General features: G+C 46.3%; 1 protein-coding gene across 17 annotated transcripts in view; it reads left to right on the top strand.

Annotated features, from left to right (window-relative positions):
- LOC138741615 (adhesion G protein-coupled receptor B2-like) overlaps positions 1-18,130 on the top strand; it is a 711,436-nt gene that overhangs the window by 176,152 nt on the left and 517,154 nt on the right. For 5 of the 17 annotated variants that reach the window (XM_069895954.1, XM_069895959.1, XM_069895958.1 and 2 more), the window contains one exon: positions 1,420-1,579. The exons of the other annotated variants lie outside the window; for them this stretch is intronic. In XM_069895954.1, the coding sequence (XP_069752055.1) occupies positions 1,420-1,579 (160 nt within the window). The remainder of the gene's footprint in view (positions 1-1,419; positions 1,580-18,130) is intronic. 17 annotated transcript variants of the gene reach the window in all.

The following is an 18,130-nucleotide window of genomic DNA, read 5'->3' as shown; positions in this document are numbered from 1 at the left end:
AACTCTGAGATTTTTTTCCCCCTCTCAAATAATTATTAGTCTTTGGAATATTCTATCCCAAAACATAGCAGAGTTTTGGAATATTTTTAAGGCAGAGGCAGATGGATACTTCAGGTTCAAGAGATGAATGAGGTTGGAACAGAATGTTGAGTTGATCTTATATCGATCTTATAATCAGATCATAGATCCTTTTCAATGACCGAGTGGCTTGAGAAGTTATGTGGCCTGCTCCCAATTTGTACGTTCATGTGTTTGTATTTCAACTCCTCTCAAAAACCATATTTCCAGAAAGTGTTCCAATTACAAATGATGTGGGATGGCAGTTCTGCTTATGGAGATTAAGTTCCTCACTTTACAATCTTTCCATGTTGCAGCTGCTACTCTGTGCTACATTTCACAGTTTGCTGCACCATCAGACCGATCACTAATGATCTTTATTCCAGCAAAAGGATCTGTCTCCTTTTCCTGCTGCAGATTACATCTGATTGAGCAGGCACACTGTGTCATGAGCATTGCAGGCTTTCAGAGGGTAACAGGGCACACTCGATCCATGCTTAACTAGGAGGAAAAAATCTTGGTCATTGTCCTGGTGGAGAGATTTTCTGGATCCTTATGAGGTGGGTTAGTGCAGCAGTTAGCACAACTCTGTTACAGTGCCAGCGACTGGGACCAGCATTTGAATCCCATGGTGTCTGTAAGAAGTTAGTACATTCTTCCCATGTCTGTGGGGGTCTTCTCTGGGTGATCTGGTTTTCTTCCCCCCATTCAAAAACATATTGGGGGTTGTAGGTCAATTGGATGTAATTGAGTGACACTGGTTCATGGGCTGAAAGGGCCTGTTACAATGCTGTATGTCTTAGTCTGGCAGGAGAATGGACCTAAATTAGTAGTGTGGCAGATGATAAAGTTGAGGCAAATATCGAAGTGAAAGTGAGCAAGTCCTGTAGGCAGGGCAGACAGAGGCAGGGCAAGGAACAAGGAATGTCTGAGAGACTGATCTATATTTAACACAAGAAACATTACTGGAAAGGCAAATGAACTCAGGGCACAGACTGGCTCATGATATTGTGATATTATATCTATTACAGAAATGGTTGAAGGATGGGGAATGTGATGTTTCTTCTATTACAATAAAGAAACTTGGGTTCTTTTTAAAACACAAGATTTATTAACTAAGCAAACTGCCCCAAGTACAGAAATACACATGTGAGACCTCATGTGGAGACACCCATCTTGAATATTCCCATGATTCAACAGCATACACTCTGTTCCCACACCTCCTAATGGTAGAACTATATCACTACATCCCCTTTCTTTGTGATGTTTAATCAAACATGACACATTAATTCAGTTTTATTTCAATGTAACATGAACATCAGCAGCATCAACTCTGAGTGTGTTGTTCTTTTTCTTTTATAGATTCAATCTGTCAGGTGCTGTGGTGGAACACTGTATTACAGTCATTATACTGGTTGGCCTCTCCTTGATACTGTAACTCCTCCCCCTCCAGGATTCCTAATAAAGGTGGTATCACCCAATTCGCACCCTCAGTACTGCCTTGGAATTGGGCCAACAGCATGTAAGCTATGACTAAGTTTATAGTGATTAAAGCCTATTAATCTCGACTTCTGGTCTGTTGGGTCTAATTGTTAGTGCTACAATTTAATCACTGTACCTACGTGTCATGGACAAGACTATTTGAGCAGAGAAGCTGGACACTTATCCCAAGGATACAGTGGCTACACTCCCTGAACACCTTTATGAGGTGACACGACATTTGGGAAGAGGTCGAAAAGAGAGACCTACTGTTCGCACAGGTCTTCCAGATGATTAGAGTCTGTGAGACTTATTCAGTTGCTTCTGTCCCCAAAGAACATAATCTATGCCAGATACCTCCTTGGTAGCCATCGACAAGTACCTGTTGAGTCCGTTGATGAATACATTCGAGCCTTGTGGGAGCCTGGGAAGAACTTGTGGCTGCAAAAGCGTTACGGCAGCTGTCTTCCAGAAGGAGCTGATCAGGAATGCCTGTGTGGCAAGTCTCAGATCTGATCATATCAGACAAAGGCTCCTGGAGAAGGACGATCGGAACCTACAGGACACGGCCGATCTCGCAAAGGCACTAGAGATGACCTAAAAGAATGTTGCGGTTTACTCCACTGGCAACGCAGCCGCCAAGTGGGGAATTTGAGTGTTGCCATCTTGGGACATGGGATCCAAAACTGAAACCACTGTGGCCAAGCACCCGAAGTGCTATTAATGCAGCCAGACAAAGCACCTGTGGAAGAAATACCATGTGAGAAGCGCATTCTGTTCCAGCTGCAAAAGAAAAGGACACTATGCAAGGGTAAGTAGGTCCAGACCTTCCCCTTGTAGTGCCACATGCAGACAGCGACCTTTGCCATCTTGGACCGAGTCACTTCTGGCCCATTTCCCATTTCAAAAAACAGCACAGTGGGGGCCCAAGCATGACGGCCAGGTCGACATCACTTCAGGCTTAATTTCCAGTGGTGACTGTGGGCGAACTATGGAGGAAGCCATCTTTGGGCGGACATCTTGGAGGCTGCCGATGCACACATACAGCAGCAGCGAGTCAGACAATGAACTGATCCTGGCATAAATCGTTCCGGATCAGAGCATCCCACATCAATTAACAAGGCTCACCATGGACATTGAGGTAAATGGCCGCATTATGATCGATACTGGAAGCACCAAAAGCTTCATACATCCGGGTTCTTTACAGCACTGATCCCTCACAGTGACCCCAGTCCAGTGTAAAATCTTGTTGGCCTCCAACTCCCACTCGACCGAAATTCGAGGGAGCTGCACAGTAACGCTAACCGTGGGTGGCACAAAGTACAAGAATTTTAAATTGCTTGTTATGCCACAACTCTGTCATACTGGACTTGACTTCCAGTATCAACTTAAAAGTGTTCTGATGGAATATAATGGACCCCAACCCCTCCTTACTGTTCATAATAATCAACTGCTAAAACACCCACTCGTCTCCCCAAACACCGCCCACTGCTCACGACCTGAAGTCTGTCCATCCTCCAGGTTCCAACACCCACCCTGTTCGAAAATCTTACTCCGACTGTAAGCCGGTGGCAACTAAGAGCAGGTGATACAGACCTGGGGACAGAGCTTTTATCAAGGCTAAGGTTAAGTGACTCCTGACCGAGGGCATCATAGAGCCTAGCACCAGCCCTTGGGGAGCACAGGTAGTGGTGGTAAAGAGTGGAGATAAGCACAGGGTGGTCATAGACTTCAGCCAGATCATCAACCAGTTCACCCTACTGGATGCCTATGCCCTCCCCCATATAGCCGAGATGGTGAACAAGATTACCCAATACTTGATCTTCTCCACCACTAACCTCAAGTTGGCCTACCACTAGCTCCCGATCCACCCAGAGAACAGCCCAGGATGGCTGCCTCTACCATTTCCTCAAGGACCCCTTTGGAGTCATGGATGGAGTTTCGGTCTTTCAGAGGGAGATGGACCAAATGGTGGATGACCATCAACTGAAAGCCATGTTCCCCTACATGGACAACCTGGCCATCTGTGGCTATAACCTGCAGGACCATCACGTTAACATGAAAAAATTTCTCCAGTCAGCAAAAGCCCTAAATCTCGTATAACCAGAAGAAATGCGTGTTCTGTACTTTGCGTCTGGCTATATTAGAGTGTATAGTGGAAAGTGGAGTCATTGGACCTGACCCTGAGCTTACGCAGCCCCTGCTACAGCTCCCATTCCCCCATAGCCTCAAAGCCCTGAAAATGTGCCTGTGGATCTTTTTATACTATGCACATGGGTCCCTAATTATGCAGACAAAGCCCACCCTCTGGTAAAAACTACCACCTTTCTCCCATTGGCAGAAGCCCAAGCGGCCTTCACTTGCACCAAAGGTGACATTGCCAAGGTGATGATGCACATCGTAGACGAATCCATCCCATTCAGGTAGAGAGCAATGCATCCAACTTTGCCCTGGCTGCCATGCTGAACCAGGCGGGCAGGCCGGTGGCATTTTTCTCACATATCCTCCAGGGCCCTAAACTCTGGCACAGCCTTTGAGAAAGAGGCCTAGGCCATAGTGGAAGCTGTACTCCACTGGAGGCATTATGTAGTCACCCTGCTTACTGACCAACGTGCAGTCACATTCATGTTTAACAACAAATAGCGGGGAAAAATTAAGAACAACAAGATCCTGAAGTGGAGAATTGAACTCTCCATCTACAACTACGAGATCTTGTACTGGGCTGGGAAGCTCAACGAGTCTCCCGATGTCCTCTCCCAGGGTACTTGTGCCAATGTGCAAGCAGACCGTCTCTAAGCCTCACACAACAGCCTCTGCCACCCTGGTTTTACCAGGCTCTATCTCTTTGTGAGAGCCCACAACCTCCTGTACTTGGTTGAGAATATCAGGGAGCTGCTCAGTCTGCCCAGAGTGCAAGCCATAATTCTACCGGCCAGTGAAAGCTCACCTGATCAAGGCCACCCGCCTCTTTGAACATCTAAGTATGGACTTCAAGGGCCTCCTCCCCTCCACAAACCAGAACGCCTATTTTCTCAATATTGTTGATGAATATTCATGATTCCTGTTTGCCATCCCCTGCCAGATATGACTACGGCCACTGTCATTAAGTCCCTGTATAATCTCTTCATGCTCTTTGGATACTTGAGTTACATTCACAGAGGCCAGGGGTCCACATTTATGAGTAAGGAGTTGTGCCAATACCTGCTGACCAAAGGCATAATACAAGTAGGACCACCAGCTATAACCCCCGAGGGAATGTCCAGGTGGAAAAGGAGAATGGCACCATTTGGAGGGCAGTCCTCCTGGTCCTCAAGTCAAGAGGGATGCCCGTCCTGTCTCTCAATGCCAAGATGTCCTACCAGAGGCACACCACGCCATCAGGTCCCCCCTTTGTACAGTGACAAATGTGACCCCACTGAAAAATTATTCTCCTTCCCCATCGGGAGCAACTCTACTGGTCTGGCCAATGACCCCAGGACCTGTGCTACTCCAGAGACACACCAGAATCCACAAAGCAGACCCCCTGGTCGAGAAGGTCCATCTCCTCCATGCAAACCCCCCAGTATTCCTACATGCAGTACGAGGATGGGTGGAGAGACACTGTCTCTATCCGGGACTTGGCATATGCAGGGGCCCACGCAACTGAGGTGCTCACTGAACTGACCACAATTGATCAACCAGCATCCCCCCTCCTCCTTCCCCAAAACTAGCAGAAACATGGTCGAGGATCTGACCCCACCATTGGCACCAGGTTCCCTGCCCCAACCCTAACCCACTCCCCCACTACCACCCCAAACCAGCCTACAAATTGATTTTGTTCAGCCATCTGAATTGCAGCCCATCACGCAGACAGACCACTGCCCAGGAGCCAACAGCAACAACACATCCTGCACTGTGACGGTCAGTTTGACGGACGAAACCACCAGATAAGCTGAACCTGTAAATAGACTCTGATACCTCACCCCGCCCGACTTTGTTTCAAAAGAAGGGGTGAATGTGGCAGAACATTCTATTACAGTCATTGTACTATTTGGCCTGCCCCGATACCGTAACTCCTCCCCCTCCAGGATTCCTAATAAAGATGGGATCGCCCAATCCCCTCCCTCAGTACAACCTTGGAATCGGGCCAACAGCATGAAAGAGATGACTGTTTATAGCGATTAAAGCCTTTTAATCTTGATTTCTGGTTTATTGGGTCTAATTAATAGCGTTAAGGTGCTTTGACAACTCGTGTGGATCTTCTTAACACGGATGCTTGTGTCGGCTCTGCAGGACCACTACTGTCTAGCAAGGGTGGTGTTTCCTCTGTTTCTCTGCAGGCTGAATCCTCCGCATTTATCTGTTCTTGCAGTATCTCTGGTGCTTTCAGCAGGCTTTTCAATTCCTCTGAAGTATTTGATCCTCCTCTGTTCTGACAGTGTAGGATCTTGGATTTACTTCTCCCAGAACAATAGTCTTTTTGTTCCAAGTGCTAGAATCTCTGAGTCTTTTGTGTCCTGTTGTACCAGTGGCCCTGAGCTTCTCACTGACTTGTCATAGTTTGCCTTTTGTCTTCCTTGCTGATGCTTTTGTTTCCATTCTTGGTTCTTGTTTAGGACTGCAGAGTAGGGAAGTGTGGTGCATAGCCTACGTCCCATCAGAAGCTCAGCAGGTGATATTTCTTTATTACAATAAAGAAATATGGGTTTTTTTTTAAACTCTAGATTCATTAACTAAGCAAACAGCCTTCGGGACAGAACATACACATGCCAGATCTCAAGTGGAGGCATCCATCTTGAATCTGCCCAAGATACAACATTTCCCAGATGCTACACACTCTGTCTCCTACTCCTCCTGGTGGTAGCACTCTATCACGACAAGGAGGACAGCTGAATGCTCCAGGATACAGATGTTACAGGTTTGATAGGGGTGGAGGTATGAGAGGAGGAGAGTTGCAATATTGCTGAGGGTGAATATCGTTGCAGTAGAGATGTTCCTAGGATAGTGTCCTGTGAAGCTATGTGGATGGAACTTAGAAAAAAGGAGCTAGTTATTACGTTAATAGGATTGTAGTTTTGACTTCTCCATTAGCCAGCTGAAATTAGAGAGTGCGCAGATGGGTGTACATATGACAGGATTGCAATAATATTCAATTATTATAGATTATCAATATTATTGATGGTTATGTCCTCAGTTGTACCATCGGAGGTTTTAATAAACACTCAGAGAAGCTGGTACGTTTACAGCACAACCTTTTACTCACATCTCAGGCTGCTGGTCGTGTATGACTACACTGTCGCACTGAGCATGCTCACCACTCAGTGTGATGTGGCTCATACAATCTTGCAGTGTTCATGCTCCAGCATAAAGTAGTCCCAAGTTTCCACTGTATATAACATTGATTATCCACAATAGAGCAATAATAAGCAATTTTAACTTCCCCTATATTGACTGGGACTGAAATAGGGCTAACAGGGTATAATTTATTAAGTGTGGCCAGGAAAGATTTCTCAGGAAATACGCTAAATTGGCATGAATGGAGAGGTAACTATAACAATGGACTTCTTTGCGAAAAAGGCTGGGCAAGTTGCTGCTAATGTGTCAGTGGTTTGGGGTGGGGTTGTGGCTACTTTGAGATCATTGATCATAATTCTATGGAAAATGATTAGACTGGTTCACAATTGAAATTCCTGATTTAAGGCTGGGGTTGTTTTGATGGCATTAGATAAGAAATTGCAAGAGTTGATTGGGAGAAGCTGTTTACAGTTGAAGAGGCAATTGGTACATGGGAGTGTGATAGGAAGAATAAAGGGAAAGGTTAACAGGATAATGGAAGCTTGATTGATAAGGGTGAGGTTCAGGTCAGGAAAAAATGGAGGAATATGGCAGGTATCAGCAGCTAAGTTAAAGTAGGAATTCACTTTGAGGAAAATCAGGACGGTTAATAGAAGATATGTTAGCAGATAAGGTAAACGAGAATCCTAAAAAATTCTTCAAGTATATTAAGAGCAAAAGGGCGATGTTTGTGTGTGTGTGAGAGAGAGAGAGAGAGAGTATATTGACTTTATGAAAGAGAGTTTTTCTTCAGATAAATTTATTTATCACCAGGACTTGACCAAATATATCACGGTAGATCATGGAGCATTTGGAAATCATTTTCTATTTCCTTAGCTGCAGGTGAGATTCTGGAAAATGGGAGGACAGTTAAAGTTGTGTCATCATTTAAGAAGAGCTGCAAGAATAAGCCAGAACAGCCAGTGAACCTTATGTTAGTGGTGGAAAGGTACAAGAGGGGATTCTGAGAGACAGGGTCTACCTGAATTTTGAAGGAGAAGGACTCCTAAAGGGCCTTGAACATTGATAGCTTACTAAGCATACTGGAGGGTTGGAATGGGGAACTTGGGCGAACTTGAGCGAACAGGAGGCTGTGCGGCTGTGGAGGCTATGGGAGATAATGCAATGAATCCATAGGTTTTCTGTCTCTCTGAAGAGATCCACTTTTGCTTCTATTTCTCTTATTGATGGGGGTGTTAGGCTAATCAAGACTCTGTGTGTTGGCAAATATTGTATATTTATTACAAGGTAAAGCAATTTTCAATCTTGACTGTTTCAGGATTGTTAGTATGGCTTTGTGCATGGAAAATTGTGTCTCATGATTTGATTCAGAATTTTGAAGAGGTGACCAAAAAGACTGTCAAGTGTAGGGTGATAAACATTGCTACATGGAGTTTAGCAAGGTGCACCTCAGCCTGCTCTTGTTCATTCTACTGACCAAGAGACATCAAGTTTGCAGATGAAATGACAATAATTGGCCTCATCATCAAAAACAATAAGTCGCACTACAGAGAAGAGGTAAGTTTCATGAAATGGTGTGAGAAGAGCAACCTGAGTGTTAACATGGACAAGTCAAAGAAGATGATTGTGGACTTTAGAAGGACCATGGATAATCATCATACGCTACATATTCAGAGCTTTGCAGTTGTGAGTAGAGAGCACCAAGTTCCTCAGAGTCCACTTAAACAGTGGAGGTCAATCCACAGGACCGTACAAGTGGCAGAGAGTATCACTGGGATCTTCCTCCCTCCATTGATATGATCTTTTGGGATTGTTTTTGAAGAAGGCTCACAAAATTGTTTAGGACTCCTTTCGCCCTACACACAGCATCTTTCAGCTACTCCCATCAGGAAAGAGCTATCAGGCTGAGATATAGTTTCTTCCCACAGGCAGTGAGATTGCTAATGACTGATGAACTGCTCATACAAATCCTCCATAACTCAGTAATTTATTTAACAATAATATTTATTGATTTTAATATTTATATATTGTGATAGTACAGATCTATCACCAATGTATATAGTGTATATAGTTACAGTATCTAGACTGTGCTTACAGCGATTGGATGAGAGCTTGGCTACGTCTACTGTCTGGGCCTTAAAGGGTTGTGTCCCTCACCAGGTCGGATCATTCCGGACTGGTCGGCCAACTGTGAAGAGCTCCGGTCTTTTGCTAATGAAAGCCTTGGTTTGAATCAACAAGTCTTTGATTCTTTTGACGAGCTCTACAATTTTATTAGCAAAAAGAAAAAAAGAATTTTTTTTTGAAAGGGATGGAGCGTTTGACTTTGCCAGAAAAACTTGATATCGACCCACAGTCAGCTACAGCCTTCAAAGCCATTAAGTTCTGGCTGCTGAACTTTGAAAACTTCCTGAGATTCATTCGGGTGGAGGAGGATAACCAGCGTCTAACAGCATTGCTGTCTATGGTGTCCTTGAGAGTCTACGAGAACATCCAGGATGAGACCACTTACACCGCAGCCATAAAGGTACTGAAAGAACTGTATGATCAACCGGTGAACAGAGTTCATGCCCGGCTCGTGCTTGCGTCGAGCAAGCAACAGCCCGGCGAGTCCAGCAGGGCATATTTACAAGTAGTAAAGGTGTTGGGCAAGGACTGTAACTGTGTGGACTAAACTGCTGCCGAGATCACAAACGATCTCGTCCGGGATGCCTATGTGGCCGGACTCCGATCGAACGAAGTGAGGCTGCGCTTGCTCGAACAAGGGGTAGAAAAACTAGAGGACGTGGCCCGGATTGCGATCACAATGGAGGATGCAGCCTTAAAGTCCAACGAGTTCTCTAGGGAATGGACCCCTTGCTCTGATGTGAGTAGAGTACCCTACCACCCCCCGAGATACTGACGGCCTGTCGGCTGCTGTTACACTGCCCACTGTGAACCCAAGATGTTACTTCTGCGGGAGGGACGAGCACAGCAGGTCCCAGTGCCCAATTAGAAAAGCTAGGTGCCAGAAGTGACTTAAAAAAGGCCACTTTGCTGCAGTCTGTAGGTCTAAAATGGCCGCCGGCAAACACAGTGCCTCGTGTGAAGTCCAACCGCCACTATCCCATTCAAACTCTTCTTCCCTAGAGCTCTCGTTCAATGAGAGCGAGGGCTCCCCTGCATGGCAACGCCTGACGTCACGGAGACGCCGAACCTGGAATTTGCAACCCACCCTCGCAACCATGATGTTGGCCGGCCTCTCACCCCCGTGCGGAACACTCGACCCGGCCTCAGTCCCGACTGTGGCAACTGCTGCCACAGCCACCCCCGGGGCCGATGCTGCTGCTGCCCGCTCCCCGTCTGCCGCAGCCTACGCCGCCGCCGGGGCGGCCACCACAACCAACTGGGGACCCGCTGCGGCCAACCAGGTACTCACCCTAGCGTCCATCGCTGATGACCGCCGGGGCCCGACAGCCGCGACCGACTACCTACCCACTACCAACCGCGAGCAACTACAAACCCCACTATTTACCTTTTATCCGCCAACGCCGCCACAGCAGCACTTTCGGGAGGTCCTCCAACCAGCTCCTCCAGTACTGACTACGTCTATGACATCATCCCGTTGCGTGACATCATCACGCGGAACTCCCCTGTCAACTGGATCAGTGGCTGCTTCTATAACACTAAATCAGCAATGCTCTGATCTCCTCACTAAGGCAATGGAACTGATTAAAGTGCATGGACACTACACCAGTTGCTTATTTGACTCTGGCCAGATCTGGCCCTCCATTGGGGACTTGACATTATCCCCACTACCCAGAGGATCTCATTAGCGACGAGGTCACTCTCGACCGGGATAAAGGGGTATTGCATTGCCACGCTGGAAGTACAGGGCGTAATGGTCACCCACTTCAAATTATTCATCCTTCCCCAATTGTGCGCCCCAGTGTTGCTGGGATTAGACTTTCATTGTCAATTCCAAACAGTGTCCCTACATATTGGGGGACCCCACGCCCCCCTCTCGGTCTGCCATCGCCCCACCCCAGAAGCACCCAAGCAACCCGCCCCCGTGCCCCGGGGCCAATCCTGCGGCCTTTCCACACTTAATGTCCTGCCAGCACTCTTCGAAAACCTCACCCCTGGCTGGAAGCCTGTGGCCACCAAAAGTCGGCAATATAGTTACGAAAACTGGCAATTCATTAGGAGTGAGGTGCGTAGATTGCTGGATGAGGGCATCATCAAACCCAGTTCAAGTCCCTGGAGAGCCCAGGTGGTGGTTGTCAAGAACAGGGAAAAGCTACGGATGGTGGTCGACTATAGCCAGACCATTATCCGCTTCACGCTCCTGGATGCGTACCCCCTGCCACACATCAGGGATGTGGTGAACCAGATCGCCCAATACCGCATATTCTCCAACATTGACCTACGTTCGGCCTACCACCAGCTGCCGATCCGCTGTGAGGACCGACCATTCACGGCCTTCGAAGCGAATGGGCGGCTGTAACAATTTCTCAGGGTACCATTCGGGGTCACGAATGGTGTCGCGGTCTTCCAGCGGGAAATGGACCAGATGGCGGACCAGAACGGGCTAACTGCTACCTTCCCGTATCTGGACAATATCACCATCTGCGGCCATGCCACGCAGGACCACGACGCAAACCTAGACAAATTTCTTTAAACTGCCCGTCGGCTGAACCTGACTTACAATTTGGACAAGTGTGTCTTCCGGACCACACGACTCGTGATTCTAGGTTGCGTGGTGGAGAACGGGATAGTCATGCCAGATCCCGACTGCATGTGTCCCCTAATGGACTTACCCCCTCCCCCCCCCGCCCCATACCCAGAAAGCGCTCAAACGCTGCCTGGGCCTTTTCTCATATTACGCCCAATGGGTTCCACACTACGCCGACAAGGCGCGTCCTCTTATCAAGACCACCTCCTTTCCCCTCTTGACCGAAGCCACAGCGGCTTTCGATCGAATCAAATCCGACATCGACGCTGCACGCGATTGTTGAGTCTGTCCCGTTTCAAGTCGAGAGCGATGCATCCGACATTCACCCTGGCAGCCACCTTGAACCAGGCCGGTCGGCCTGTAGCCTTCTTCTCCAGAACCCTCCAGGGTCCAGAGAGTAGACACTCCTCGATCGAGAAGGAGGCCCAGGCCATAGTTGAAGCGGTGCATCGTTGGAGACATTACCTCGCTGGGAGGCGCTTTACACTGTCTCCTTCATGTTCAGCAACACCCAGCGTGGCAAGATAAAAAACGACAAAATCGCCAGATGGAGAATCGAACTCTCCACCTTTAACTATGACATCCTGTATCGGCCTGGTAAGCTCAACGACCCGACTGACGCGCTCTCCAGGGGGACGTGTGCCAGCATACAGATGGACAGACTACAGAAACTCCATGAGGTGCTCTGTTATCCAGGGGTCACTAGGTTTGCCCACTTTGTGAAGGCGCGCAACCTACCCTACACAGTCGAAGAGATCTGCTCCATGACCCGAGCCTGTTCAGTGTGCGCTGAATGCAAGCCCCACTTCTTCTGTCTGGACAACTCCCACGTTATCAAAGCTACCCGTCCCTTCTAGCGTCCTAGCATAGACTTTAAAGGGCCCCTACTGTCGACCAACCGTAATAACTACATCCTTACGGCCATCAACGAGTACTCCCGCTTCCCGTTCTCTGTGCCCTGCCCAGACACCACTGCCACCTCAGTGATACAGGCCCTTCACAGTATTTTCGCCATTTTCGGGTACCCCAATTCCATCCACAGTTTTAGGGGGTTCTTATTCATGAGCGCAGAGCTGCAACAGTACCTTCTGGAGTGTGGTATTGCTTCAAGCAGGACCACCAGCTATAACCCACGCGGTAACGGCCAGGTCGAGAGGGAGAATGCCACCATATGGAGAGCGGTTACACTGGCTCTCCGGTTTAAAGGTCTCCCCACCTCTCACTCGCAGTAGGTTCTCACTAGTGCCTTACACTCCATCCGCTCTCTCCTATGTACCGCAACAAATGCCACCCCCCACGAAAGGATGTTCCTTTTCCCGAGGAAATCCGAATCAGGAACCACTGTACCGGCATGGCTCACCATCCCTGGCCCCGTCCTTTTGCGACGCCACGTCCGGCATCAAATAACGACCCCTTGGTCTACCGAGTGACTCTACTCCACGCGATCCCGCATTACGCCTACATTGTGTTCCCAGACGGGTGGGAGGACACTGTTTCGGTGCGGGACCTAGCTCAGGACGCGGTAGACCCAGCAAACCCCCCAACCCAACCTTCCCCAACTCCTTATTCCCTAGGCCCCGTGTCGCAACAGAAGGACCAACAGCACCCCAACGACCCGGGCCACCCTGCCGACAACACGACTGGGGAATTGAGCGAAGGAGCGGTCGCGCCCGCTGGCAACACCACTCCAGTGACCCCAATCCCGGCACCACGGCAGTCACGCCGGATGGTCAGACCCCCTGACCGCTACAGTCCTTAACCTACCCCTTCCTTTCATTCTCTCCCTCATTTTTTTGTTATTTTTCCAGGGTCAGTTCTCCAAGAAGGGGTGAATGTGATAGTACAGATCTATCACTAATGTATATAGTGTATATAGTTACAGTATCTAGACTGTGCTTACAGCGATTGGCTGAGAGCTTAGCCACGCCTACTGTCTGGGCCTTAAAGGGTTGTGTCCCTAGCCAGGTCGGATCATTCCGGACTGGTCGGCCACCTGTGAAGAGCTCCTGTCTTTTGCTAATGAAAGCCTTGGTTTGGATCAACGTCTTTGATTCTTTCGACGAGCTCTACATATATGTACTGTGCATATGTATCATTTGTCTATATGCATGTAATGTCTGTATATGTATTTGCAGTATGTTACACCGAGGAATGGAGAATGCTGTTTTGTTAGGTTGAATAATTGGATGATAAATAAACTTGAATATGAATGTTGACAAGTCTCTGCATGGTAGGCTGGTCCAGAAAGTTAATTTGCAAGGGATCCAGGACAGACCTGCAAATTGGATCCACTTGCTGGTAGGAGTCTTTTCCAATCTTTTCAGCTTGGATTCCTGTGACCAGTGGTGTAAATGTAGAGATCAGTGCTGGATCCCCTATTGATTTAAAGATTTGGTTGATGGGACATGGAACAATTAGTAAGTACCAAAATTACTGATGTTACAGACAGTGAAGATAACCTAATCGAAGGTTACAACAGATCAATTGGATCAATGGACAAAGAAATGGCAGATGAAATTTAACTCTGAAGTGCCAGGTGTGTACTTAGAAGATTAAATCAGAGCAAGGATTGCGCAGTTAATGGTAATGCATTGGAGGTTGTTGTAAACAGAGAGACAAAGGTTGGAGGAGTTGTGGGTAGGGTTGAAGGTTGTCATAGGTTACAACAGGATATAGACAGGATGCAAAGTTCAAAGAAGTAGCAAATGGTGTTCAATCTGGATGTGTGTGAAGTTATACATTTTGGAAAGTCAAACTTGAAGGCGGAATACATGGTTAATGATAGGATACTCTTGCGTACTAGTTCAATAACGCTGGAGATTCACCAAGATGGTGGTATCTTCAAAAACAATAATTTTTAAATTATCATTTGTTAATAACATAACCTTATTTTAAGCTTATCTCTAACTTAACCCCACTATGAGCAAATTGTGTGTGTGTGTGTGTGTGTGTGTGTGGCAAAACCAAAACCATTACAGTTCAAGCCACAATGATATTAAAGTTCAGTCAATTTTGTTTTGAAACTGATTCTTTAAATTGTTGCTCAATTATGGAGTTGGTGTGAGTCATCAGACTTCTCAAAATTCAAATTTATTGTGGAGTTGCCTTCAGAGAATTCTTTCTTCACAAGACATTACAATCGTTACGATTCAGAAACAAGAATGATCAGAATTGGATCAGTCACACATGGCTATTTAAGTGACCATTGCAGCACTGCTCTCTCTCTTGACCAAGAGAAGCAACAAAGTGGTCATCTCTTCAGGAGCCACTGTCAGTCTGTGTTACTCACGGTATGTTACAGCATTTCAATTCTGTATGACTTATAGGATGGTCAAGCACCTTCTTTGACCCTGTGTTACCTACAGGATGGCAAGGTGTCTTCTGCTTCAGTTTGAAATTAGTTCCTTAATATTCAAAAATGCTTTTTGTCTTGAAGTGTCTTTAGCACATGACATGACATCATTCCTGTCTTTAAAGTTTACATTCCAAATGTTTATGAGCTAATGTGATTCCAAATTGTCTGCACGGCTCAACCAGCAAATCACTTCCTAGCACACACAGCTGTTTCTCTGAGTAAACATTCATTGTCTTGAGTTTTCAATGGAGAACAGTCATAAGACGTTTATGACTGTTTACAGTTTTGAGTTAGCAGGTCACACTGTATTTTTAAGCAAACAGGCTTCCAGCAGAACAATGACTAAGCAGACAAACGGTCTCTGAGATATGTCATAATAACATAACAACAATTATAGCACGGAAACAGGCCATTAGGCCCTTCTAGTCCGCACCGAAACAAACACCCTCCTCTAGTCCCACCTCCCTGCACAATGCCCATAACCCTCCATCTTCTTCTCATCCATATACCTGTCCAACCTTTTCTTAAATAATACAATTGACTCCGCCGCCACTATTTCTCCCGGAAGATCATTCCACACGGCTACCACTCTCTGAGTCAAGAAGTTCCCCCTCATGTTACCTCTAAACCTCTGCCCCTTAATTCTTAACTCATGTCCTCTTGTTTTAAACTTTCCTCCTCTTAACGGAAATAGTCTATCCACATCCACTCTGTCTATCCCTTTCATAATCTTAAATACTTCTATCAAATCCCCTCTCAACCTTCTACGCTCCAAAGAATAAAGACCTAATCTGTCCAATCTCTCCCTATACTCTAGATGCTTAAACCCAGGTAACATTCTGGTCAACCTTCTCTGCACTCTCTCCACTCTGTTTATATCCTTCCTCTAATTAGGCGACCAGAACTGCACACAGAACTCCAAATGAGGCACCAACGTCTTATACAATCTCAACATCACCTCCCAACTCCTATATTCCATGCAATGATTGATAAAGGCCAGCATACTAAAAGCCTTCTTCACCACCCTATTCACGTGAGTTTCTACCTTCAGGGAACGATGTACCGTTACTCCTAAATCTTTCTGCTCTTCTGTATTCCTCAATGCTCTCAGATTTACCACGCATGTCCTATTCTGATTCTTCTTACCAAAATGAAGCACCTCACACTTATCAGCATTAAATTCCATCTGCCATTTTTCAGCCCACTTTTCTAAGCAGCCCAAATCCCTCTGCAATCCTTGAAAACCTTCTTCATTATCCACTATTCCACCTATCTTAGTATCGTCTGCATATTTACTAATCAAATTCACCACCCCATCATCTAGATCATTAATGTATATAACGAACAACAATGGGCCCAATACAGATCCTTGAGGCACACCACAGGTCACCGGCCTCCAACCTGACAGACAATTATCCACTACCACTCTCTGGCCTCTCCCTTTCAGCCAATGTTCAATCCATTTGACTATCTCAAAATTTATACCTAAAGACTGCACCTTCCTAACTAACCTTCCATGTGGTACCTTATCGAAGGCCTTACTGAAGTCCATATAGACAACATCCACTGCGCTACCCTCATCCACATTCTTAGTCACCTCTTCAAAAAATTCAATCAGATTGGTCAAACATGACCTTCCTCCCACAAATCCATGTTGAGTGCTCCTGATCAGACCCTGTCTATCCAGATGTTTATAAGTACTATCTCTAAGAATTTTCTCCATTAATTTACCTACCACAGACGTCAAACTTACAGGCCGATAGTTGCCAGGCTTCCTCCTTGAACCCTTTTTAAATAACGGAACCACATGCGCAATGCGCCAATCCTCCGGCACTATCCCCATATCTAATGACATTTGGAAAATTACTGCCAGAGCCTCTGCTATTTCCTCCTTCACTTCTCTCAATGTCCTGGGGAAGATCCCGTCTGGTCCTGGAGACTTATCCACCTTTATATTCTTCAAAAGCCTTAAAACTACACCTTTTGTAATCTCTATATTCCCCATATTTACCCAATTTGCTTTTTTTTTATCTCACATCTCCCAATATCCTTCTCCTTAGTGAATACCGAAGAAAAGAAACTGTTCAATATCTTCCCCCATTTCTCTAGGCTCCACACACAGTTTTCTGCTCTGATTTTCTAAGGGACCAATTTTGTCTCTAGCTTTCCTCTTACCATTAACATATTTGTAGAACTCCTTTGGATTAGTTTTCATCCTGCTTGCCATAGTTTCCTCGTAACTTCTTTTAGCTTTCCTAATTCCTCTCTTAAGATTCCTCTTACATTCAATGTATCTTTCAAACATCTCCTTAACTCCATGCTTCTTATATCTAATGTACGCCTCCCTTTTTCTTCGAACCAAGTTTCCAATATTCCTTGAAAACCACGGCTCTCTCAAACCTTTTGCCCCTCCTTTTAACCTAACAGGAACATAAAGCTTTTGCACTCTCAAAATCTGATCTTTAAAAGACTTCCATCTCTCTACTACATCCTGCCCATAAAACAAATTGTCCCAATGCACACCCTGCAAGTCCTTTCGCATCTCCTCAAATCTAGCTTTTCCCCAATCAAAAACCTCAACCCTTGGCCCGGACTTCTCTCTTTCCATAATGAGATTGAAGCTGATGGCATTATGATCACTGGACCCGAAGTGCTCACCAACACTAACCTCCGTCACTTGACCCATCCCATTTGCCAACAGTAGATCTAACACTGCTCCTTCTCTGGTCGGCACCTCTACATATTGTTGTAAAAAACTATCTTGCACACATTTCACAAACTCTAACCCATCCAGTCCTTTCACAGAATGTGTTTCCCAATCTATATGTGGAAAATTTAAATCTCCCGTAATTACAACCCTGTGCTTATCACAAATATCTACTATCTCCCTACAGATTTGCTCCTCTAGGTCTCGGTCCCCTCCGGGTGGTCTATAATACACCCCTACAAGTGTAACCTCTCCTTTCCTACTCCTCAGTTCCACCCAAATAGCCTCCGTGGATGTGCCCTCTAATCTATCCTTCCTAGGCACTGCTGTAATATTTTCCCTGACAAGCAATGCAACCCCACCTCCTCTTGCCCCTCCGACTCTATCACACCTAAAACAACGAAACCCAGGGATATTCAGTTGCCAATCTCATCCCTCCTGCAACCATGTCTCACTAATCGCTACCACATCATACTTCCAAGCTGCCATTTCAAAAGATCCTCTGTGTGTAATTGTGTGTGTCTGTGTCCCTGTGTCAAAACCC

This window comes from Narcine bancroftii, chromosome 8 (genome assembly GCF_036971445.1).
Source record: "Narcine bancroftii isolate sNarBan1 chromosome 8, sNarBan1.hap1, whole genome shotgun sequence".
Classification (NCBI taxonomy): Eukaryota; Metazoa; Chordata; class Chondrichthyes; order Torpediniformes; family Narcinidae; genus Narcine; species Narcine bancroftii.
This window is presented reverse-complemented; position numbering and strand designations above follow the sequence as displayed.